Genomic DNA, 25065 nt, shown 5'->3' with positions numbered 1-25065 from the left:
TTAAGCTATGGTTGTTTTATTATTAAATGTATAGCGTCTCCAGCCTTCCCGTGTCAGCATAAACACACCTTCACAGCCACATGCCACAGCTAGCCAATTGGGGTTGTTCTATTTTTAATATCTTGACAGTCACATGATGCTATATTTGCTGTTTTTCATCACCATTTAATGCTTACATTTTGATTAATGCAGATCACATCAGTTTCTTGATGGCGATAGTCATCTGTACAGATTGTTATTTTTCCATTCTGCTGAGTAGGAAGTTGTGTGTTCTCACTATTAGATCTGCTGACATCATTAGCCTTGACAACAACGTATTTATGTAAAAACACTGTAGTTAAAGCAACTCTCCACTTTATTTACAAGAACTACTACTCAGCCATTAAACAAAAGATACTGTTTGAAAGAAGCAAGCATTTGCTGTGGAGGCAGGCGAGGTCTAATGAAAGATGCTATCCAGTTGCATTATGGGGAATGTAGGATCCAGCATTTCTTGAGCTTGATTGACGTTATGGACTACAAAGTAAGGATATCTCAGTGTCAACTATTATGGCAAATTATTTTTTATGTGTCTTCCCCAGATATATGGAAATGTCAAAATAAATCCCAACCTAAGCTTCTAAAAAGGTTTCTTTATAATTTTCTAATAAAGTTGTGATATTAGTTCAGCTTTAAGCTCACTCTAAATGACTACAGATGTAATATGAGAACATGTTCTTGCTCGGAGCTAGCCCCCGGGACCTTCAAATAAGCAAAGTGTGGACAGTTTTCCAAACCGCTACTGGAGAACTGGAGAGTTCAAGATGTAGCAGAGTGAGTCAGACTACTGCTTTCACCAGGAAAAAAAAAAAGTGATATTTTTCATTCAATTTGAAAACAAGTCACGGAGACACAGAGGTAGCTAACATGATATCCATTCTTCAGTATGTGCATCTGTTATATTTGACAGAGAAAATACAAATAATTCAAAGTGAGAGAAGCTATGCAAACTAAATGATTTTACCTGATATATTTGTATCTATTGAATTTTATAAAAATGCTCGACATGGAAGCAGTATAAGATAAGATGTAGCACTATCTTTCAGAGGGACGTAGTGATAGGGTTTGTTAGTATTTTAAAAGAAACCCAGCACTTCTCTTAATGAGGACGTTGCCATTTCCAGCACACCAAGGACTATATGAAAGAACAATTTCCTTTTGATTAGACGCAGTGTGTGAAAGTGTGTGTAATGAAGTCAGTCAAAAATTGTGCCTTCTTTTTAAATCGCTGTCAAAAGTAAACAAACAACTGACAATGTAGTCAAGGAGAAGAGATCAAAACAAGGACTGGATAGCGTTAGCTCTCATCCTCTCATTGACAGACACTGTATAAAAAGCATCGCGTTAATTAACTATTTTTTATATTCCTATTGTTCTGATGAAAGAAACCTCTGATCGAATTATCAGAGGTTTCTATATTGCTTTTTCCTGCAGCGGTATGCATCACATGTATGCTAATGTGTGCTCCGATGAGCTTAAGATATCATGAAATATTTAAATAATTAGACACAGAAAGCACATTCTTTATGGGTCATCAAAATAAGGAAGGGGAAGCATGTGAAAGTGTCACCGAAAGGTCCGCATACGATTACTTATGTGGCGCTATCCCTCATGACTTCACATCAAGATTTTCTGTCATAGCCTGTCACCTAGCTTGATAATCTTTGGGGATACCATTCCTCGTTTTATGTTTGAAGGCTGGCAGCCTGCCTCTCCCTCCCTCTCCTTTCTTTTCTCATCTCCCGCTACTTCTTTTGAGGGGTAAACACACACGCAAAGCTCCTCAGCCTATCATCTGTGACCGCCGCTACAGCCAGACAGCGTAACACGATCCATGATAGAGTGGTGCAAATCGCCCGGCGCTCTCGTCTACCATCTCACATAAGGAGGGGGAGAAGCCCATGAGATAGGTTGAGCAAAAAAAAAAAAAAAAAAAAGGAAGGAGGAGGTGGGGAGCTGCTGGAGAGTGCGGCAGGCAGCGGTGGCTGGCAACTAGAACGATGCTGGTGTGACTTTTCGGTCCACTAGGTTTTAACCCTTTTGACATCGCTTGAGTGCCATCCATGTGTCAGTGCGATAGTGCTCTCGTGCAGTGTGTGTCTCGTGCAGGAACAGAGAAGAGAAGGACATCCGGAGCGTTCTTTAAATCCAATACAAAGCAGCGTCGCAGCTTGAGAAGTGGATACAGTAAAAGCCTCAGCAGGGGGTTTGCAACCGGCATCTTTAAGGTAACACTCCAACTTCTTTGAATCCTTTTCTAATGAGCGGAAGGCATTAACCTACATTTTTAATCTCGGTTACATTACCAGTTCCTGCTTTTAACATTATTTTAGAAGTGTTGTTTTTTTTCTTTCTTTCTTGACTGGACATCTGTGCCGTTAAATCTGGAGTTGGGCATGTATTGCACCCGTCAACAACTTCGCGGAATAATGTTTAATGCATTACATGGGCTGTGCACCCGCAGCCCCTCTGTTCGCCTGGGCCTTATTGTGTCTGCTGAAAGCTACCGACTAGTGTATTGTATTCAATCCCCTTGTGTATCTTCTGTTCTTCGTGAGGGGGTGTTGTGTGTTGTGTTTAAAATGGCACTGCAGCCCAACACGTGTACATTTCTAATACAGTGCACCATGCTCAAAAAACACGTCAACATGCTTGGACTTCAGCTGGGTCAAGTCGCTTTACGGTCATCGAGACACAGTAATATCGAAGGATGTTAGTTTCATTGCCATTTTACATAATCACAAAAGGTATACTAATTATAGTTTTTCTCACATTATCAGTAGAACTGCTTGATTATGTGGAAAAAATGGAAACGAGGGATTTTAATATTGTATGAAATCATATATTGGGCGCATATTGCCGTAAGCTCTTTAAACTGTATCAGAGCGATCACACATTATACTTGGATTTCTTGGCTCGTTCTCCACAACAAACTGCTGCTGTTCTTAAGAGTCCTCCCACGTTCAATATTTAACATGACATCCATAAAAAATGATGGGTAATGTATGCAAACAGCGTACCCTAGGTGTTGCTTTTGGGTGATGACTTGCATTTGATTAATCATTTCGGGCTGACGTCACGGCCTCAGAGACAGAGATGGATTGAAGTGCTTAGCAGACCAATAGCAACAAAGACGAAGAGTAATTGGTGTGTAGCCAGTGGTGGCCAATGTAAGCAGAGCAAATGCATCAACAGAGGAATAAGTCTGAGTTGTGCAAAGGGGTCACGCAGTGGCAGTCCCACCATACATTTGCAGGTGACAGGTAAATACGAGCAGGTAAATGCAATGAGCTTTTCCTCCGTAGGCATTGCATCTTATGAGGCATCACAATGAATTATTCTGCGGGACATAAGGTGAGTCTTAGAGCACGGCAGGTATATATTTAACTGCCTGAATGAGTGGGAGGTGATGAATTACATTGTACATTTATTTTTTCATTTTAACACTGATCAGTTGTGTAATGTTAAAGCTGCAGCCTCACAGAGGTAATAGTTTTTGCTATAGCTGGGTTTTTATTCGCCTGTGAATTGGTGTGAGGGGGTGCTCATGCTGTGGAGGAGGTATATTGTGATCTCTCTGTGTCTGTGATAATTACATTTAAAAAAGTGGGTATGTGTCCCTGAAAGAAAAAAGGAAAATGTACCTCAATGCCGGGTTATATATATGCTGAAGGTGAGTTTGCATAATGGCACCCAGCACATGTGCAATCGGAATAAAAGCTTTAATATTACAAATTATAATGGGATGATGGGCTATCAATACTTTGCACAGGCTTGCTTTTGTTTCACGGATCTCTCAACGGACTCAAGCTGCTCGGCATTCACATTAACAGTGAGGTCTTAGCCATTTTTGTTTTAATTTTCTTATCTCATGTTTCACCAGGCAGCTCTGCCACCTTACTGGCAAACTCATGACAGGACTCCAGGGCCAGAGAGAGCCTTAGCCAACAACGGCTTCTGTGCATTATTATACTGTTTCTGGACTAAGTGTTCCATAATTTATGTAATGAAAGCATGTGCTATTGTTTAATTTATGTTATGTCTGAATGGTGACTATTTGTTAATTATGAATTATGTGTGAATTGGGCAGTGCTGGATCTCGTTTCCGGTTACAAGTACCACATCAGCAACTTCTCAGAACTGAAAATGAGTAACAATTGCTCTAAATAATTGTTTGTTTTCAATCTCAGAGATCCCTTTACTAACCATTCCATTTGTATACATTTGACGCAAAGTGCTCTCAAGGTGAGCCTGACTTTTCTTTTTGTGTTGTCATTTTGAAAATGATGCTTTTGAGGATTCCATGAATATCCTTTTTTGTAAAGATGTTTTTTTTTTACATTGAAGTCCTGTCCCAAAAGCAGATGGATAGATAGATGGATGAATACATGCATATAAATACTGTACATGAATATATACATGTATATGCATCATACATTTTGTGTACACAACATTCAGATATTCAGATTCCTTCAAGGGCAGAAAACAAGACAAAGCTGACATTATTTGTCATACAGTATTTTTATATCCACATCTAAAATATAATAATAAGCTTTCGGAAAGCATGGGAGTGTGAAATTGTCCACAGTGATGTCATCTGGGAGTCTTTGTTTTTAATTAAAAGAGAAATAAACAAATCGACACACCTGAAAGCTTCAACCAGTGTCTATTGAGAATGATTAATTAAAATAGGAAATGCACACTGCATTTCTAAAAATTAGTACATCAGTTGTAATTATAACAAAATACTGATATACACATTCTTAGAGCCTCTGCTTTGCTGTTGGATGATGTTTCACCTTGTTAAACACTCGACAAGATTCAAGCTCAAATCAGGTGACCATTTATGTTAAAACTACAAGGTTGCACACCGCTCATGTTTAAAAAATGAACTAGAGAATAAATGTGCTGGCAGATGGAATAACATACACTTTAAAAATCATATTGATTGACAGTTCAACATTTGTTACCCATTATTACTGTCTGATTTTCAATGTAAAAATGTATGTTTCTGTGGCATAAATTATCCCCATATTGTGGTTTTGTTTGGTTTGAACTGTGTTGTTTTTCTCCCATGTCGACTCACAATAGAATAATTCTCAATTCTTCATATTTGTGTTTTCAGTGTTGCTCCAGTGGCGTATGTTTACCACAGTGGCAACGTCAAAACACAATTAAAAAAACTTTCTTCCAAACCCATTATATTGAAAGTTTTGTTTTAAATATTTGTTTATCTGTGTTTCATGTGCAACAGATAACTATGAATGTGGCCACAACTCATAATATAATGATCATGCCTCCCTCATGTAATGGTGATGGGGAGAAAGGACTGAAGCCCCTGTTCCTCTGCTGGACATTTACTGGTATCATTATCCAAACAGTGATGCCAGTGGGTGGCTACCAGAGCTGGAGGTGAAATAAGCTATTTAGCTGTTTTATGATAGCAATCCCCAGCCCTTGCTGTTTCTACATCCAGGGTCAAAGCTTAGCAGTCATCTAATCTCCCTCAGTCTTGTAGCTTTCATTAGCGCAGCACTTGGTCAATCAACTCTGCTGCAAGTGCCAAAAGTTTGACACATTTTTGATGAAAGGACACAACCAACACCAATTTAGATCATCATTGTTGTTTGCAGGTTGCTCTCGTGTCTAGTTTAATTGACATTTAATATAAATTTGGTCAAGCATGCAGCACAGTTCACATCACTGTGGGATTATTATTATAATAGCCTGGCCAAAGTTGAAGAAAACTGCAGGCGATTTCAACACATTACACTAATATTCCTCCTATGTGAGTCAAATAGTTGCCAAAACCTTCATTACAGCAAAGACATGTGTTAAATATTGATTTGTAAGTCTGCTGGCTTAAGCCTAAATGTCCCATGATATACAGATAAACGAAGGCACTTCTTGTAGAATATCTGAATATTTGAAAAAACATTTTGTGCACTCTCCCTTAAGTCTTTTTTCTGTCCTAATTGGCTGAGTTCTCTGAAGGCAGTTCACGGGTGTCATCTGCCAAATGCCAGACCTGTCATCACATCTGCACACAATAGAACACGTCAGAAATCCTTGGCCTCCTTTCATCCGCCTGCACATCTTCCATAATCATGGGCAGTGGCTGGGAACAGAGGCAAAGAGGAGCTTTTTATCCCTCAATAAAAGGCCACTTAGGCAGATAGTTCTCCCAAGACTCATCAGCTTTGGTCTTTTTTTTTCCTGGCACCACATGAAGGCATTTTTGGAAGAGGGCAAACATTACATCTAATTAAGGATACCTTTCATATGAGCTCACCTCTCTCCCCTGTCATTTCTCTTTTTGTCCATGTCTCTTACCCCCGTATCTCCCTCTCTCCTTCTCTATCTTTTCCCTTTCTTACAATCCATCATACGAAGCCCAGAGGTGCCCTTTACCGTTACAGTACCTTTTTGGTTAGCTCTTGATGCCTTTTGAAATGGTGGCTTACCTCGCTTTGAAGTTTATTTCAAATAAGCAAAAAAAACACATTCAAGTCACGATTTAGACAAGGCCAAGGATGTCAAATAAACACAGTAATCCAACAGTCCATTACATTTTGTTTGCATACGTGAGTGCTGCACATCATTAACATGCAGTATGATTGTAGCGGCGGCAATTTGAGTGGGTTTTTCAGGAATCAGCAGTATTTGTTTTGAAAAGTGAAGGGGAGGGAACGGGTGCTCTGTCTGACTTTGTTCTATTTCTGGGGATGGCTGCTCGAGGATTACTGCAAGTGGCAGAGTATTCATTATTTAGATAGCAGTGGCGGCATCGGGGAACGGGTGGTTTCATAAACCACTTGACTATGACATGTGTGCTGCTACACTAGACGGATAGACAAAAAAAGTTTCCCTTTCCAAAAATCTTTCTCCAAGTGATGGCACTTGTAGCAGCTGTCTGCCAGAGACTCGGAGACAGTCAACACTAACTGAAACTGATGGAGCAAACTCAGACTGACGGAGTTAATGGATGAAATCGTTGAAAGTTCCCCGGGATTGCTCTCTATATAGCCTTTGAAAGTCATAAGGCGCCCATGCAGCGGTTTCATGGTGCATGTCAGATGTGGTATTATAGTTTTAAATACAGCATCTATGCTACTTGTTATTCCATTCAGAATGACTGGGTTGAATATCGGAAGCAGGACATTTTTGTTGAGCTTGGCTGATTATGAAATAATGACAGTTTTGTCTCCTTGCCTTGCTTTTTTTCCCTTTGATAAAAAAGGATGACTGAAGATATAAGCAGCGACGTTCGAAAATGGCCTGAGAGAAAAATGGGAATCTGAAATGAGAAAGCCGTGACAATTATGTGTTGTTCAAAGAGCGCTGCCACTGTTTGCCAATGTGGTGGGACACCAGCAACGAATTTCCTCCCCGGAAAAACAGTAGCATCTATATCGGATGAAGTGTTTACCCTGACAGTTTTCAGCCTGGACACAGAGAGGGTCCCGCCACAGTGATTAATGCACTGCCATGCCGCCATGGTGGAGGATGTCTCTCGGCGGTCTCCTTCCCCTTTCCAGTACTCCTCCCTGATATTTCACTAATGTGACTCGACAATGAAGAGATGGATTGTGATCATTATGCTGCTCTCAAAGAGTAATGTCACTTCCCGGCATGATCCAGCCAGCTTCTAATTCAGCTACTGCTGTGGGTAGCATATGAGCAGTGGCAGTGCATATTGTTACTGTACATACAAGTGGCTACAGCTGTGTTATGTTAAACAGAAGCAGTGACATTTCTGAATCACCTCCTCCTGCTGTTATCTCAAACTCCCGAAGCCCCGTTTGCATATTTAGCGTTGAATACAGTGCCTCAGGACGGCTCTTTCTAGAGAGGAACTTGACACTGGAAGTATTATCATGCCCAAACAAGGCCTCTCACCTTAACACTTTGCAGGCTATATCACCATTTCTCCGGTACTCCCTGTACAAATAAAGCTGTGAGGGTCATTCATTTGTTTTCCCTGGCTCCAAGTCCTTAACAGCTAGGTTGATTTGTTTATCTGTATGTGTTTAGCCCTCGGCCCCAATCTTCTGAGAGAAAAATAGGTTTAGCATTTAAATTGGTTGATCCACCGCACGTTTGCTAAACCTGTTTTTAAAGCATTACATTGATGAAAAGCTAATCCCTTTTGGGTGTGCGACCTTATCTGACTAAACACCTGACAATGAGATTCTATTGTCACTCTCAGAACACAAAGATTATCTTATGTTTCCGCGGTTAGTGACCTCTTCTGCTAAGTGCTGCCTGGAAGTTAGCTGGCTGCAAGTATGATTTGCAGCCAGACATTCTTGAGACTAGGACATGCTTTTGACTGCGGGCTGGTAAACGACAGGGGATACTTCAAAGTCTTTCTAACTACTTAGTCCTCAGGAAGTTGTACACCGCTGTAGGCTTGTCTGCCAAACGTCTGCTACAGTAAGTCCCTGGTGTCAGTCAATGTCCAGACCTGAGTGAAGACACTGCGTTAGCATACTAGCTTTCAGAGCTAATCCCAGAATCTCCTGTATGCATTTCTCTTCTACTTATTTTCACACCTACTGATCCTCTAGTTTCAAACTCCCATTGTATCTTTAGCCAGACAAGACATTTAGTCAATATCCCTGCCTATGAATATCTAAGAGACAATGTGGCCTTCACCTGAATGTGGCAGATGTGATTTCTAACTAAATCATAGGGATTACATTATTGACAGTGTCCTGAATAAACATCAGGATGAGGTCGAATTTCATCGTTGTTCGTTATCTGCAAAGCGTCCCAACCATGTTGAGGGTGTAAAGCAAGCAGAGCATATCTTACCTGTGTTGAACGATTATTTGATCTGATACAATTTGCATAATTCAACGTTAACAGATCTTGTTATAATTTTAGCCCTGACAAGGATAAAAGGATACTGTTGTGTGATTAGCGGTGGTATCAGATTGTGTCCAGCCTTACAGATTGGCTGCGAAGTACATGTATTGACTGTCTGGCTTCGTCTTTTTTGCAACATGGCAACAGCTTCCTTCAAGAATATTAAAGCACAGATTGTATGAGTTGTGTATCCTGACATGATCCCGCCTCCTAAACTGGAATGAAGCTCTATGGTCAAGAAAAACGTTATATTGATATACAGAAAAGACTCCTTGTGCAAATATTGACCACAGTCCATTGTGTATTATGGCTGAAATATGAAACAGGGAACAAGTGTGACTACAGACTGCAGTGCCAACTGTTTGTATGCGGCTGTATCAATACTCCTTGTATATTTCAAACTGGTCAAGATACAGAATACAGTGTATCATATAATATTCATTGTAGACAGGCAACTTAACCAGCTGCTGCCTTTTCATAAGCTGACAACATATGGTTTCAGGAAGCCATATGCTGCCCGCTGCCGCCTTTTCTCTCAGATTTCACTTCTCAGTTTCCATTGTCAGTCTAGTCTTGGCTTATTATGATCCTAATTCTGATGGATGTATTCCAGTGTGAAATGACTTAGCCGGGTGTGAACGTGAACCATCCTTTGCCTCCTACGGCTGCCATTTGGTGTGCGGGAGGACAAATCACAGGGACCATCAGAGGAGACATGAGCAAGCTTGTGTGTTGACGACGCACTTCCCTTATCTAATTGGGGCAAAGTAAACATGATTAGACCCGAGCTGAAGGACGATCAGCGGCTTCCACCGCAGAGACGTTTCACAGTCATACACGTTCTGCTGCGTGCTTTGTTGAGAAGAAGCCAACAGACACAGTTTGACAACATTATCAAGCTCCTGTTTCAACTAAAGATGCAACCGCAAAACTGTTTTTTGTTGTGTTGTTTTGTTGTTTTTCATGAAGACTATTTCTAAAACAATCCAACAATTACCTGTTATTCAATTTATTTAAAAAAAATATTGAATATTTTGTTAACATAAGCCCCCATGTTGAACATAAGGATAACAGCTAATTCAGACAACTGAAACAACTTGGTGGTAGGTTTAGGTAGTTGGACAGATCCTAATCATGGTTCAAACTAGGCAAATATAGTTGTTCAGTCAGACAACTCACGTGTTTCTTTAACATGTTTATTAGAAGCAGCATATAGTTGAGTTTGGCGACTAGGCACGGGCATCATCACTCCATAGATATACATAGCACGATGAGTGATGATTAAATAACTAACCCCCGAGCCTACAGGTGGTGGTGGTGGGGCAGGCAAGCGGCGTGGAAGTAGCTGCAGCAATAGCAGCAGCAACCAAAGCATAGAGAGATATCTGGCAGGTTAAATAGAGCGGAATATTAAGGAGACTCTGCTTGGTTGGTTGTAGAGGGGCAAGGGGCGTTATGTATGAATGCAGGGTACCACTTTACAATAAGACTACCCTTATAAAGGGTTTATAAATAGTTTGTAATTCATTTATTAATTAGGTTGTAAACACCTTATAAATCATTAATAAGCTTTTAGACATGAGAGAAACAGGGCAACATGTGACCGGTTGCTTGCCAAATAGTGAGCCCACATTTACCTGTACTGCTAAGCCTTATTAGAAATGGTAGTAACTCATTAATAAATGGGAATGTGTTTTACACTTTACAACAAGGCTCCCTTTTGGAAGTTTTAAATGTTAGTAACTCGTAAATAAATGGTCATAAGAGATGCCAAGAAACATCAAGATGGAAGGGGGGAGATTCAACTCGGTGAACAACAGATACCAAAGGATGTTGGCTGATGAAGACGAAGTAAGCTAGGTAGCCAATATAAGGCTTAGTCATCTTGCCAAATAGTGAGCCTGTGTTGTCTATGTTAGAACTGGTTCATAAATGGTTCTTAATGATGAATAGAGTGTTTACAACCTAATTCAAAACCTAATTATAAACCCTTTATGAATCCTTTACAAGGGTAGTCTTATTGTAAAGTGCTACCGAATGCAGCACAAGTGCTCGAGTTGACTGCCTGAACTAGCTCGCAGGCTTCACCCCATGTATGGTTGTCAGAAACAGACAAAGGGTTTTTTCAACGATGGGACATAAATCCTGCTTTCTATTTGCACAGTCAAGTAAATCACCTTTTACACTGAAATATCCAACCAGATCTCTACACAGCTTCCTGCTTTGACACTATATACACATGGTATGCTGAAGCTGATGTTACCATGGGGCAGAACAGCTCTTTGTGTAACTTGTAAGTATAAAGAAATGTGCAACTTACATCATCATTTGGTTAAGACAGCCCTACTATTTAGTTCAATCAAATCTGAAATAAACTCTTAGGTTGACCAATCATAACAGAGCCGGCCAGCTAACCAATCAGAGCAGACTGGGCTGTCGTTTCAGACAGACTTGAGAATCACTTTTTGGAAATGAAAGCATGTAAAGATGTCGCAGTAGATTCACAAAAGACAAATGTATTCCTGAAAATTAGGTCCACTTAAAATAACAGTTTCCAGCATGGATAGATGGGTTTAAAGTGATAAAACAAGGACAACACAGCTATGTTATATAACATAACAAGTATATATACATTGTATAATTAGTATGTAAAAAGTGTTTATACAATATACTGTGTGTATTTTTGTAGGAATATATAATAAGAGCCTTTGTTGCCATTATATCTAGGTCATCTTTGATTATCCTTAGTGAATGTTGAGGTTATAACAAAACTCAACGGTTCAGGGATAATCTATTCATTTGAATACTATCAAAACTGTGCAAATGTGGCATCGCTGTACACAGGTGTTGTGTAATCAAAAGATCCAGATGCATCCCTGAGAAAGTATCTTCAATTTATTTCCATCAATCTGTAACTTTTTCCACATAATCGACCACCAGAAGTGATGAATGCCGTTCTGATCTGTAATCACGAAGCACAATGTCTGATAATTATTCTTGATTTAAATGCCCAAGGTGAGCAATGAGCGAGCTCCTCGGTGTTGAACATTTCCTTCCTTTCACTGGAGTCATGACAGATTCACAACATGTACCAAGCAGCACAGAACAAAAATTTGATGCAGTTCAGATGTAGAGGCGTGAGAGAGGTGCTAATTGATGCCTGCTGTGGCACGAAGCGCAAATTGCATAGTTTACAAGTACAGCAACCAAACTGCAGATATGCACAGCCCTGTTGAATCATATGAAGTGGCTAAATAGAGAATCTGCACAGGGAAGCATAATGGATGCTGTCGACAAAATGACTGCTACCCGTGCCCTGCTAAATGTTGCTCTTACAATGTTAACACCATTGTGGTCACGTCAGAGGAACAAACACACATTCACCTTAGCTCAATTATCTGTGCAAATGCATCTAAATATACGTGGAGTTGTTGTTTTGTAAAAAAACATAATTTAATATCATATACTGAAGCTGCAGAGGAGATATATGCAGATTCATTTCCATTGTCTGAGAGGCAAAACTTGCCTCACAGGTTTATTATTATACTATACACTCATCAAAGCCATTAAATAGCAATAATTGAATTTGCAACCATTAGCCTAAATGATGTTTTGTGCTACTTATGCTATTAGGTGCAGTAAAAAATACATTTTGCATATCAAACATTTAGTTGCTGTTCTTCCCGAGTGAGTCACCATAAGTAGGCGTTTTACATTTCAGTGTCTTGCACTGTAAAAAAGATTTAGCTGTTGAACTTTCGACCTTATTTGGAGAGGAATTCTAATGTATAAACCAGTCAACTATAGGAAACGGTGATCGGTGGGCTGTGCGTTTGCATGATGAAGTTTTGCTCCCCGGTCTCTTTCCTTTTCATAAATATTCAGTATATTTATGATGTGCTTTTTAAAAAGCACAGCAGGTTTTATGATGCTTTGCTCTAAGCAAGGAGTAAGCAGTCAAACATTGCCAATGTCTTTTCTTCCTTTGTTCCTTTCTATGGAGCATATTTGAGATTATGCTCATTATATGAGATTATACTTTCAACAAAGGGTACAAAATTGAGTAAAATGTGTTTTATTGTCCTCTTCTTGAACTGCAAAGGTAAAGTGTTAGAAATGACTTTTTCTGTTGTAAAATTAACTGAGATGGAACCAGTAGACAAAAGAGGGACATCTTTTCAAGAGGTTCAAATCGCTGTAGCACTATAAAAGAAAGTGCAATTTAAAAGTCTTGTGAGTAGAAAGTAGTTTTCATTATTGCAGACTATACAGATTGTTTGTCTGTTCCTGTGTATGCTGACATTTCAACATAGTAATAGAGAAACCTCTTAAAACATATTGTTAGCCTGGCTCTAGCGACTGCAATGCCGGACGTATGGAATCCAACTTTGGTCCAGACTGAAAGTGTTTACTGGATTGTATTTGAAACATTTTTGTGGAAATGTAAGGCTCCCAGGGGTCATGTATCGTAATGGCTTTGGTGACACTTCCCTTAGTGCCACCAGCAGGTTGACATTTGTGATTCTTTAAGAAAACATTTCTCGACAGCTACTGAATGGATCGCATGACATTTGGTATGATACCCATGCCCCCCTTTAGGATGAATTGTAATATGTGTGGTAATCCTTAAAGTTTTAAAGCTAATGACATTGCCATCAGCCTCAACTGTACTTTGGGTTTTAGGTTAACTTCCGAATGTTAGTTAGAACTTTTATTTTGGTTCCTGCTTTTTATGACGGTTGCCTGATCATTATGACTAATCCTGAAACAAATTGCAAAGCACAGCTACTCTATTATTTGTACTGTTGTTTGCCGTGTATATTATTACCAAACTGTGGAAACCTTCAAGGCTTGCTCTTCGATCATTTCGCTGTGGTGCCAAATAGTTCCTAAATAAGATATACTGTTGCTCTTTTAAACCAGCTATTTGTTGTAACACTTTGACACCTAATGAATATAAAGTGTTTCTCAACTAAGTTGCAAATGTATGAGGCGGGTGGGGTGGAGGTTGTTGTCAGACAGTGCTTGATAAATGGATGTTATCTGACTTGCTGAGGTGGAAAATACCCTTAACATATGGATGGAGGATTGGAGAAATCCGATGAACTAGATTGAACCACGTGTCATGGAAGTGATTTGGATAGAGGACTTGGCATGTAAGATACATCTGATATGCTTTGATACTCACCGATCAAAGGTTTGCATCTCTGTTTGCATATACATTATATTTAAATCTGGATTACATGCTTCCACGCTCATTACAAACATGAACAAAGACACCTTTAAATATACGACAAAAATAGAAATGCTGCTTTTATAAGCCCTGTCTTATCACCCACACATTTCTTTCCTTGTTCAACAGATTTGGCCATAATTTAGCCTAGCCTCACATCACATGTGGTTATTTCTCTGAGCTTTCCTTTGTCTCTGTGTGTGTTCCTGCAATTCTTTCTAAAGCAGCCTCTGGAGAGACGGCTGTGGAGGTATGTATGAGTTGGATGCCTCCTTGACAACACCTTGGAGGTAAAAATCAATGTCTGCCAAACAAAGTGAAATGTTAGGCTGTAGACGATACATGACAGATGAGGCTTAGGGTGGTATTTTCTAGGGTGAATGAAGACCGGAACGCAGGCAAGCCTGTCTTCTGTTGTCAAGCAAAGTGGCATTAGAGAGATTTTGAAGGACAGTACATCTGACTTCTCTGACTAGTTTTATTATTGATCAACTGGCTGTAGTTATGTGAGAGAGCCAGTCTGGGAAGGAATGAGGATATAGTTCAATATGCATGGCAGATTACATTTTAAAGGATAGTTTCATTAATGAATTGTAATGCACATCCACTAAAGAGACCTTTCCTTCAACAGGGGTCGTAGACAAGTACAATCATCTTGATTAGAGTTGATTGGGCCTCGAGTCAGAAAAAAAAGTCTTTATTTCATAGGATGACCAAAATTCTTGTTGAAAGCTTAAACTGCTTATAAGTGAAGTGGCCATGACTGAAATATCGTACGCTCTCAATCTCAGTGCACACAGAGTTTGAGGAACTACCCAGTTTCCTAGCTTGGCACGTTAGTGGGGAAACACTGTGTTGCTACCTCATGCATGATCAGTCTTCAAGACTCCAGTGGTGACCTCAGCTCAGAGCCGTGGGCCATATCATGTTGCTGATTGAGCATGCAGCAAGCCTCAGAGGGCACGCAGGTTGCATCTTGGTTCTTCTTGCCGAGAGAAAAACAGACGGTGTTCTGACGGGAAAAATCTGAAAACATCAGTTGTGCTAGAAGGCTTTTCTTCACTGAGCTTTAAAGTGTGTGTGTCCGTGCATGGACTGTGTATCCAAACAAGTGCCTGTTGGGGATATTGACATTAGACATCACTATAATGCGGTTGTTGGTGAGCAGTTGAAGAATTATCAATGATTCGTCCTATTATTATTTACGCCCCGTGCTCAGCTCTGTGGCCAAGAGTAATGCAACAGTGGGGTATCAATTCATAGCCTTGGCCTCAGGAAAGCTCTTTGGAAAGCAGAGGGATTTTCTGCCTGTGTGCTTTAGCTCATGCTCTGGAGCCAGACACTGCAAGAAATGTTGGCTTAGAGAAGTATATGTGGGAATGTCTGGAGGAGTGAGTCAGGAGGAGATATAGAAAACCTGTTTTCCTTTGTCATTGCAGTTGTAGAAGAAAGAACTGCAATACTAAATAATGTTTCTGGAACTCAGGCTTAATGTATTTAGTTGTATGTATGACATTCTGCCTCCTTTGCAATAACAATGATTCACCATGTTGTCCATGCTGATCCTTATATTGGTAATACTGTTCGGTGGTTATGTTTATTGATTTTGGAGGTAATTGTTACACTGTGATTTATAAACAAGCTTGTTATCAGATTTTAAACGAGAAACTGATTCATAGTTTAGTCAGTCAAATCACCCAGAAAAATGGCAATAATCAAATCTTTTTTTTTTCTTTTTCATAATAACTTCATATTTTTGGATTTGGACTATCTTTATCCAAAAGCTTAAACAACAAATATAGATATACAGATGAATTGTTACATTCATAGTAGATAGAAAGCCATCTGCATCTGCTCGTATGATTCAATTTCAGAGTATGTCTGTTTACTTAAACTCAAGTCAACATCTGCATGTTTCATTTCAAAAGCATCGTTTAAATGTGATAGTTTTGTTTTTTTGGACATTTTTAAAGCATTGCCTTGATGCCTTCTGTTTGTTTGTGATAAGACATAATTATTGTGTGGGTCTCCTGTGGGGTTTTAATCTTAAAGGAGTCTTACGTATATGCTGGTAATAGATAATCTAACTCAGCAGGAACTTTATTTCCTTGTGAAAAGCCTTGTTTGAAAACCTCAACCTCTTTAGAATAGTATATAGGTTTATGCTATTTGTGTATTCAATGTGGTTAGAAAGATATACACTGAATAAATCTCTTGCTCCTCAAATTGTCTCACAGTTGAGACGGAAATTAGTCATCTGTGCAAGTGGAGTGAATCCAGTTGAGAACCATATGCCAAAAATTAATCAGTAAAAGATAGGCTTTCCTGTTTTTGGATGGATTCTGTTTCCTTTGTCTAGGTTCCCAACAAATCTGCACAGGAAATGCAATTATAAGCGCCATTGGAAGAGACTGTGCCACTAGAACCATGAGTGGTTTGTTTTTTTACTGCAACCATTTTCTCAAGTGATTGGGGAAGCAAGCTGGAAATGAATGGGGAGGCTCATGAATAGTTCTCCAGAAAAACACGTCACATTTCTATGACCCCTGAAATGATGTATGTGACATTTTCCCTGCAATTACTATTTCAAATCGATATTGCTTTAGTGGCTCAAGGTTCAGAAAAAAACAGGAAGACAGTGTTTTGTTATTCATTCACACACAGCAGTGAGATAAACGGATTTAAATCCTTCGGCTTTGAATGTTACGAAGCTTCGCTGAAGTTTTCCAAGACCACCCTAACCAAGGTTTCATTTTGGCCCCCATCAGTCGTCCACTATCCCATCCACTGGCTGTTATTGAAGGCACAAGCCATTCAAACCACCAGAGCAATTTAGATGGAGTGAATGACTACTCTGAAGGCCAGTTCAGTTCAAACACACACAGGAGAAAGATTGAGACGTTCAGCTTCTTTTCACAAGAACTCCAACACAATCTTTCAAAACAGACTCACAACAGAGTGCTGTGCAGAGGCACATTTGGATGAGATCATCCCTCTCCAATGTCTCCATTTGCTCTGTCCTTGTTGGTGATTTGTTTTTATTATACAGTTTGGGATGTTGTATAGCCTACTGTCTTTTTAACACGATCATAAAGGATGATGCAGTGACAGGAAGTGGCAGGTCCCTGCAGATCAAGTGTGCGTCGTTAACATTAGTGTTTGCAAAATCAAATGTATGCCATAGTGGTTCATTATGCTGAGAGATATACGGTGACATGTTGATTAAAGCTATGTTGCTATGTGTATGGGTCATTTTAAGATATACACATTTAAACATATTGTTTTGTAGCATGTCTCTGTATCGTGTATCAAGTCTTTTCCGACACAGCTGTTTTAATGAAAACAAACTTGTTATTTTATCACATAGTCAAAAACATTACTCATTTGTGGACTGACACTGACACAATATAAAGCCTTGGTTGCCAAATGGTCAAACTGGTGCTTGGACAATGAAAATGAATATACTTCTTGATATTTAAAAGAAAGGCTTGCTGAGCCCCTATAACACAAAACAAGCATAAAAGTGTTTCAGAAAAGTGTGGACTGGCACATTTCCCTGTGGACTGTGTTAGGAAAATACAGTGAGCCTGTCAGAACAAGACTGTGGGAACTGCACTGCCTGGGCAGAAGTTAGAAACAGTAGCTTTTTTCTGAGGTGTGAACACAGTCTCTCTGGACAAACAATGAAGCCAAAGCAGTCCACACATGAATAAATACAACAAAGTGTTTTGTCGGCAGGCTAATTGTCAAAGCAGCTTTTGAAAAGGAGTGTAATTGCTATGTAATCTGAGAGCTGTCAGGAAGAACTGCTAAGCAGTCATCATCTGTATGATGAGCTGCCATCTGTAGCTATGTCTGGGTTAGAGAGAGAGGGATGGACAAACGGCGATGAAAATCTGCTTATATTCACAGTCAGCCTTCAGTGGGTTTAACTTTGTATTTACAAATCATACATTTTGGATGAATGGAAGTCTAGGATTTGCAAATGTGAGTTGATGAATGCCCACTATCTAACCGAGTAGAGGCACTTTATGTAGGACCTTTTTCTATAATGCAATAATTATGTAATCCCAGAAATATTGGTTACATCCTGGTCCCGCTGCAGAGGAAAAAGCTTAAAAGAAATGTCTGTCTTTGATCAGATAGAAAGTGAGGAAAGAGAGGGTATGGCTGGGAGAGAACTGGAGGTACTCTGGCAGGAAATATGATGGAATTCACACAGCTTCTTTCTCAAAACCCCAAGCCACTGAAAATTGCCAACTCTCTTTGCAGAGTAAATCTCCGAAACTCACCAAGGGCAAGGTTGTTCAAATGGGCCTGAATTCCAGCAGGTACATCCCCTCCCTTAAACACCACCACCACTATCCCACTGCCAGGGCCCCTCAATAAGAAGCTGCTGTCTGTTTTTCTACTAAAGAAAGACTGCAACTGCCCCCAGCCACCAGAGCTGTGCCGAGCTGGATAGGAAACCGAGTGTTGATGAGGGTGAATTTATTGATTTGACATATATAAACATCCACCTGGTCCAAATGGCATGTTCTACCATATAATTAATGCATTATTCATTTCATATAAATTCAAACAGGGGTCTTTTAAGGGTTATCTGGTTTGGTTTTACTACGCCTATGTTCTTTCTGAAATTCAAAGTTTGCAGAGCAGAGGTGCTGCATTTTGAATATTCCTTTATAAAGATACATATGTTATACTATAAAAAAAGCTATGGCCTCTCTGAGTTCTGTTATCTATTTTGATGGAATTCTTATGATACAAATACCCTCCAATTTTCATATTGTTGAAGGGCAGGCCAGTCAAAGCAAATGCCCTTTCAGTTCCATTAGCAGTTGAATCAGTCTCTTAATGGAGAGTAAAATGGCACAAGACCTTTTGCATTACTTACACAATGAATATGAAAAGGCTTTCACCAGCTTGCCAAGCTTAGTGAGCGCAAAACGGCTTTTAATTGTGTCTCGGCTCAGTGTTGGAACATTGTGCGCAGTACTCAAGGCTTGTCAGTGCTTTCATCAAAAAACTATATTTTCAAAGGAGTGAACATCATAGAATCCTAATAGACCTCAAAATCCAAATGGTATCAAAAAGTTAAACAAGAATGTGTTGAAATGTGAACTCGGTTTACATATAGTGATGGCCTCTGACACAGCTGTTTTAATAGGAAGAATGTTATCAACAGACAAGCCCTAAGAATTTTAGTATTTACTATATCAGATCTTCTAAGTACACCAACATGTGTGGGGTTATTCTCCTCCTCATGGACATGTTTGCTTCACTGAATACAGCCCATTGCACATTATTATATTATTTTCAGACTATAAACCTCTCAAAACTGAAAATAAAATGCAACTACAACAAAGCTCTACTCCGGGAGGTGATCTGTAAAAACACCCAATGCTTCATAAAACATGGTTTGATAGATATTGCAAGCATCATTAAGAAGGGAATGAGTCTGTCGTTTCACCGCTGGCATGCAGTATTAATCACAAAGGTCTTTTAAAGCATGTTGCTGATGGAGATGATGACAAGCTGACGTTGAAGAATTATGCAAAGGATGCATCCTTCTTGATCTGATTTCAAAGCAGGACTCCACACAGCTGTTTCCTTTGCCTTCTCACTCAGTGAGCCTGCACTTTAAAAAGCCAGCTTCATTCCCAATGTGTCCCGATGGAACATAATGCCAAACTTTCTTAAAGGCTCATTGTTTAGTTAGCTTAATGTTTTTTAAAACACAGAATCCAACATGCTTGGCAGTGCATAATCTAATTCCCAGTAATGCAGTGCTTAAAGCCCATATTTTTTGCCCCCTGTATTTTTCAAAACCCTGACAGTGCACAGAGACGGCACGGAAACACTGCACTGCTGGTGCTACATGGAATCACATTGATGTTATTTCTCACACATACTGACACCTACCGTGCGCAGGGACATTGAGAACACATTGAGGAAGCACTTGGTTTCATATATTCTTCTGGGTTTATTCTCTAAATAAAAAATGACCCGCATACAGTCTAGACGTTAGACTTAGTCAAACAGTTGTATATGAAATGGAGCATACAATTAAAATGCTGATTATAATATAAAAATTCAAACCTGTGAAGTCAGATGGCTTGAAGCAGAGAGAAATCGTAAACAAGTCTCTTTTTAAAAAATCAAACCGTTGCACCATTTGATCTTTAACCCGACATAAATTAAGACTAAGGGGATGAGAAGATCCTTTAAGTTTGAAACATGTTTGCATAATTAATCACTCAAAATCCACAAGGAGTCAGATTGCAGATCTTAATACTTAAAAGCGCATAACTTGGTGTTCGGTAATAACTCAAAAGTTAAAGTGACCGGTAAAGTTACCACTGAGACTTTTATGTGTGCTCATAAATTAAGAGGTGTGTGGGTGTGTTTGTTGAGCCGTACGGTAATGTAGAAGCCATTTTAGATGTGTTCTCACAGCTGTTACTTTCTTTATTATGGTACGATGGATCTAGACAAACGGCTGAACTTTGGCATATTCCTATCACATATATATAAGAATAACACAAACAATGTACATGTTTTGGTCATTTGAAATGTATATTTAAACAACATCCCATACATTCTTGCATGTTCAAAGAGAGACAATGCACTTATTGTAACATAGCAACCTGTCTTGCTGTTCGCATAGCTCTGCCCTTTCAACCCTCTGAGAATAAAGACAAACCCTCTTTGTCTTTATGTGTTTTGTGTGTTTTTTCCAGTTAACTGTACATTCTTTGTGTTAGAAACATGTAAATAGTATATACACTTGCTCTCTGCACTTTTGTTTCTTTAGCTTTAAGTGACACACTGTTTCAATTTCTTGTAAATCAGCTAACTCAAACGCAGCATTTCAAGTGGCATACTTCATATTCCCCCATAAGCTTTGTGTGCTTTTTTGCAAAGTATGCACACAGTTGGTTTAATTCTGTTTGTGGGGTTTAATGCTCCCTTGGTTCATTGTGGAATTATGCAGTCAGATTTGCTGCATGTTAAATCCTTCGTCTTTTTTGAAGGTTTTTGTGGATTTGGTGTTTTGTGTAATGCTCAGCATGTGCTTCACCTAAAAACACACTTCATTTCCTGTTACAGTTCAGGTATGCCTTTCATCAGAAGTTGACTCAAGATTGACCATAAAGAGAGTGTTGACGTATTGAAACTCATCTCTGTGCTTGCTGTGCCGGCACAACTCCCATCAACCATAATGCCTCTGCACTACATATGTATTTATATGACTGCTGCATTTTATATTCTCAATTGAAGGACTGCCACAACAGGAAAACCTGCAAACCAAACAAGGGCAATCAAGATGTTGACTTGCACTATATGCCAATAGATCAATATGTAGACATGAAGATAAATGGATACCAATTTGTCCAATTTCAGTCGTGTATCTTTATTTGTAAGGTTTGAAGGGAAGGTGTATTGTTTACAAAGAATGAGTGTTTCATATGTGGGCGGGATAATAGGATGATGTTGGTACAGGATAAACAAAGACAGCAGTTTGTCATACATTTGAAGAGCATGTTGCAGTTAACTAAAATGTCATGTCATTTTCTTGTTATGGTCTTTAAAGGGGCTCTATTAAGCTCATGTTCAGGTTTCATAATTGTATTTGGTGCCTCTATTGTGACATGTTGTCATGCTTTAAGGTTAAAAAAACGTGTGGGAGAAACTCTCACTCTTTTTGATTTTAAGAATATACAGTTCTAAAAATAATATGTTCTGCCCGTCAACATCCCCCTTACCTCTGTGATATAACATCCGCCTGTCCTCTTTTCTTCATTTCCCTCTGCCCCCCTCATTGACATTGCACCGTTACATCAGTGTGTGCTGATTATATGAAAAATGCTTTTGCTTGAAAGTGAAGTGGCGCTGTCTGCTGCAGGCTCTTACAGTGGAATAAGGCCCCGAGGTGAAGTAAAACTGGACGGTGCTGGTAGATAATCCACATTTCTATTAGCCTACTTTTAGTTCTTTTTTAATGAGGCTCTCAGTCTAGACCAGGAGATGAGTGGGATGCCTTATGCGGCGCTATCATGTCATGTGATCTTGTGTTTTTCATACTGCAGTTGATCAGAATTGACTTTGAAGAAGGTAATATGGGTTGATGAGAGCTCATATTTAAATGGGTTTGATCAAAGTGTAATGGATCATTAATTCATGTTTGATTGGCCTTCTGCACCGGCATCATGCAATTTTGTTATCCCTGAATCAGATCCACACTGCTCGTCTTTTATCACTTGTCTATCTGTCTGTTGATATATCTGTCTGTCTATTTCTATGCAGATGAAACAGACAATCTTAAAATGTAGTTTGATGTAAAACAAATTTAAAAAATCCATGCCAGTAATCACTCTAAGAAATTATTGGCACGACCTGCCCCTGCTAAACCTTATTACAGCTTGTGGTGAATGGTTTTACTCTTGATAATAATTCTTACTACAATTTGTGTTAAATTACACTTGTAATGTATTTTTTCCTCAGAGAAAAAATCCTCAGGCGTACCAAGAGCATGCATGCATAGTAGCCTGAAGGTTTTTACTCTACAGGGATAGAAAGTATTTCCTACTTTCTGAATGGCATTCATGTTACGATTCTTTTTGCACTTTTTAACCCTTAGATGCACGAGTGACTGGACCCTACACTCTTCCATAAGTGGGTCAAAAAGGACCCGTATTAGAATAATATGTGTTTTTATGCCATTTTTGTCATTTTGGTTAAGAAAAATAAATTGTATAATATTTAGTATTATATTATATATATTTAATTTTTCACTATTTATAATTTTTGACATTTTTTTGAAATTTTCAAAAAAAAGTTTTCCCATAGGATTCCATAGAAAATGCATGCGGGTCATTTTTGACCCACTTATGGAAGCTTGGGGTAGTAATACAAAAACTACAATTTCTTAAAATGTAAATACAAAATTAGAATGGCATGATATCCAAAACATGTTTTTTGAGGAATAGCTGGAATATGAAATGATAAAAAATGTAATTAAAAGATACTTCAAGAAAACCACCTCACCGGGTCAAAAAAGACCCACTTATGCATCTAAGGGTTAATACATGGCTCATGTATTGTCATTGCAAATCTTGTTGTATGCATAGGAGGACAGGTACATGGACAAGGACAACAACTTGCATGATTATTAAAGGCTCGTGTTTAAAAAACGACTAGTGTCCTTTCAATTAAGTTGTTCTGTTTCGCTAATAGCACAGAGCAGATTTGTATCCATGGCTTAAAGCCCACAAGGTCCTTACGCATGGTTGAGGAAGCAAAGGTTAAAGCATGCACCAGAACTGACCTCCAGCATTTGTATGCTCTACATTTATCTCCTTAAGGCCTTATAAAAATTCATGCTGTCCATGCAAAAACAACAGCTCTTAAAAGACGCAACTCTCAGCTTTCTCAATTTTCTCCGAGCCTCTCAAAGGCAAGAAAGACGATACCCATTTGGGGCTCATTGGAGCAAATCAGAATTGTCAGCAGTGTGGGTTTTTACCTTTTAAACGGAGAAGATGGATAGATAATCACCACATGCCATTCTGGGGGCCAATTACACAGCTTTGTGTGAAATTGGAAAACCTGTTCTCTCAGAGCTCTAATGGATGTTCTGGTCATTAGTTATTTGAGAGTCTTCTCTGGCTGTAATCAAACGTGAAACATCGCGTTAAGCGCCCATAAAAGAACAGCTGCCTCTCTAAGTGACCTTCTGTTTAAGAGAACCCAACTGTCAAGCCGTGTGGCGTTTTGCGACAATTATTATGTGTGTCGCCATAAAATCAGCTCTTATTTCTCCTCTTTTTGCAGTGGTTGCATCTCATTTTAATGTCTTGCTCTTGGTTGTATTTACTTTTCTGGGTCTGTTGGTTGGCTGTGTGCTGTCATATGTTATTCACAAGGCAGATGCATAGTTTAGCCATCTGCTGTCTATGAGATATATCTCTTGACTGTGGGTTTCATTTTAATTGAAAAGCAAATGATTGAACTGAAGGAACACAGAAACCATTTTGCTGATGTTTCTTTCCCTCTGTTTCACTTCAGGTGACCATATTTCTTGCCAGCAAGGCCCGCCTCCTCTGCCACCTGCCCCGCCCCCACACAAGCAGCATCCGTCCATCACGTCCCTGAGTCGAAGCTCACTGGCCAATCAGAGGAGCCCGAGCCCGCCGCCATCAGCCGGCCTGGCGACCGACTTGCAGAGTACGGCGGAATGCGTCCAGCTGCAGGACAGCTGGGTCCTGGGCAGCAATGTGGCCCTGGAGAGCAGGTGAGAGACCCCAATGTCCTACAACAGCGTGGAATATTCATCTCCAGGTGTTATCATGAGGCCACTTCTACTGACTCAGAAAACACAATGATGTGAAATAAATGAGCGGCGGCCAAGTTGCTGTTTGAAATGTTCATTTTAATTTCATGTCAGTTAAAGTTTCATTATCATTTTGCATTTTAATTTTAATTGGGCTCCAGAATTTTAAGCATTTTACATTTGGAAATTGTTGAAGGAACCACTAGCTATAATTGCATTTCACACACACACACCCACACCCACACACACACACACACACACACACACACACACACACACACACACACACACACACACACATACACACACACACACACACACACACACACACACACACACACACATACACACACACACACACACACACACACACATTTTTTTTTTAAAGATATTGGCCCGTACCCAAAAAACTCAGTCGTGTTTTTACCAGCTGTGTTTCTTGACAGAGATAAATTACAGCTTTATAATAATGCTTGTTCTTTTGTGGCTATACCATACCTTTACCGCTTGTACTGCATGCTAAGGTTTGAGGTTTCACACAGTAGTTGTCACACATCATTGGCAGGAGGAAGTTCGGTATTAAATA

The 25065-nt window shown here is 39.4% G+C and overlaps 1 protein-coding gene across 12 annotated transcripts in view; it reads left to right on the top strand.

The window, feature by feature from the left end:
- Positions 1-25065, top strand: part of LOC307030967 (teneurin-3) — a 202704-nt gene that overhangs the window by 91740 nt on the left and 85899 nt on the right. For all 12 annotated transcript variants that reach the window (XM_079667615.1, XM_079667623.1, XM_079667619.1 and 9 more), the window contains one exon: positions 24215-24440. In XM_079667615.1, coding sequence (XP_079523741.1) covers positions 24215-24440 — 226 coding nt within the window. The remainder of the gene's footprint in view (positions 1-24214; positions 24441-25065) is intronic.

The sequence above is a fragment of the Notothenia rossii genome (genome assembly GCF_949606895.1).
Source record: "Notothenia rossii genome assembly, chromosome: 3".
In the NCBI taxonomy this organism is placed as follows: Eukaryota; Metazoa; Chordata; class Actinopteri; order Perciformes; family Nototheniidae; genus Notothenia; species Notothenia rossii.
Note: the sequence above shows the minus strand (reverse complement) of the source record. Positions and strands in the feature narration are given on the sequence as shown.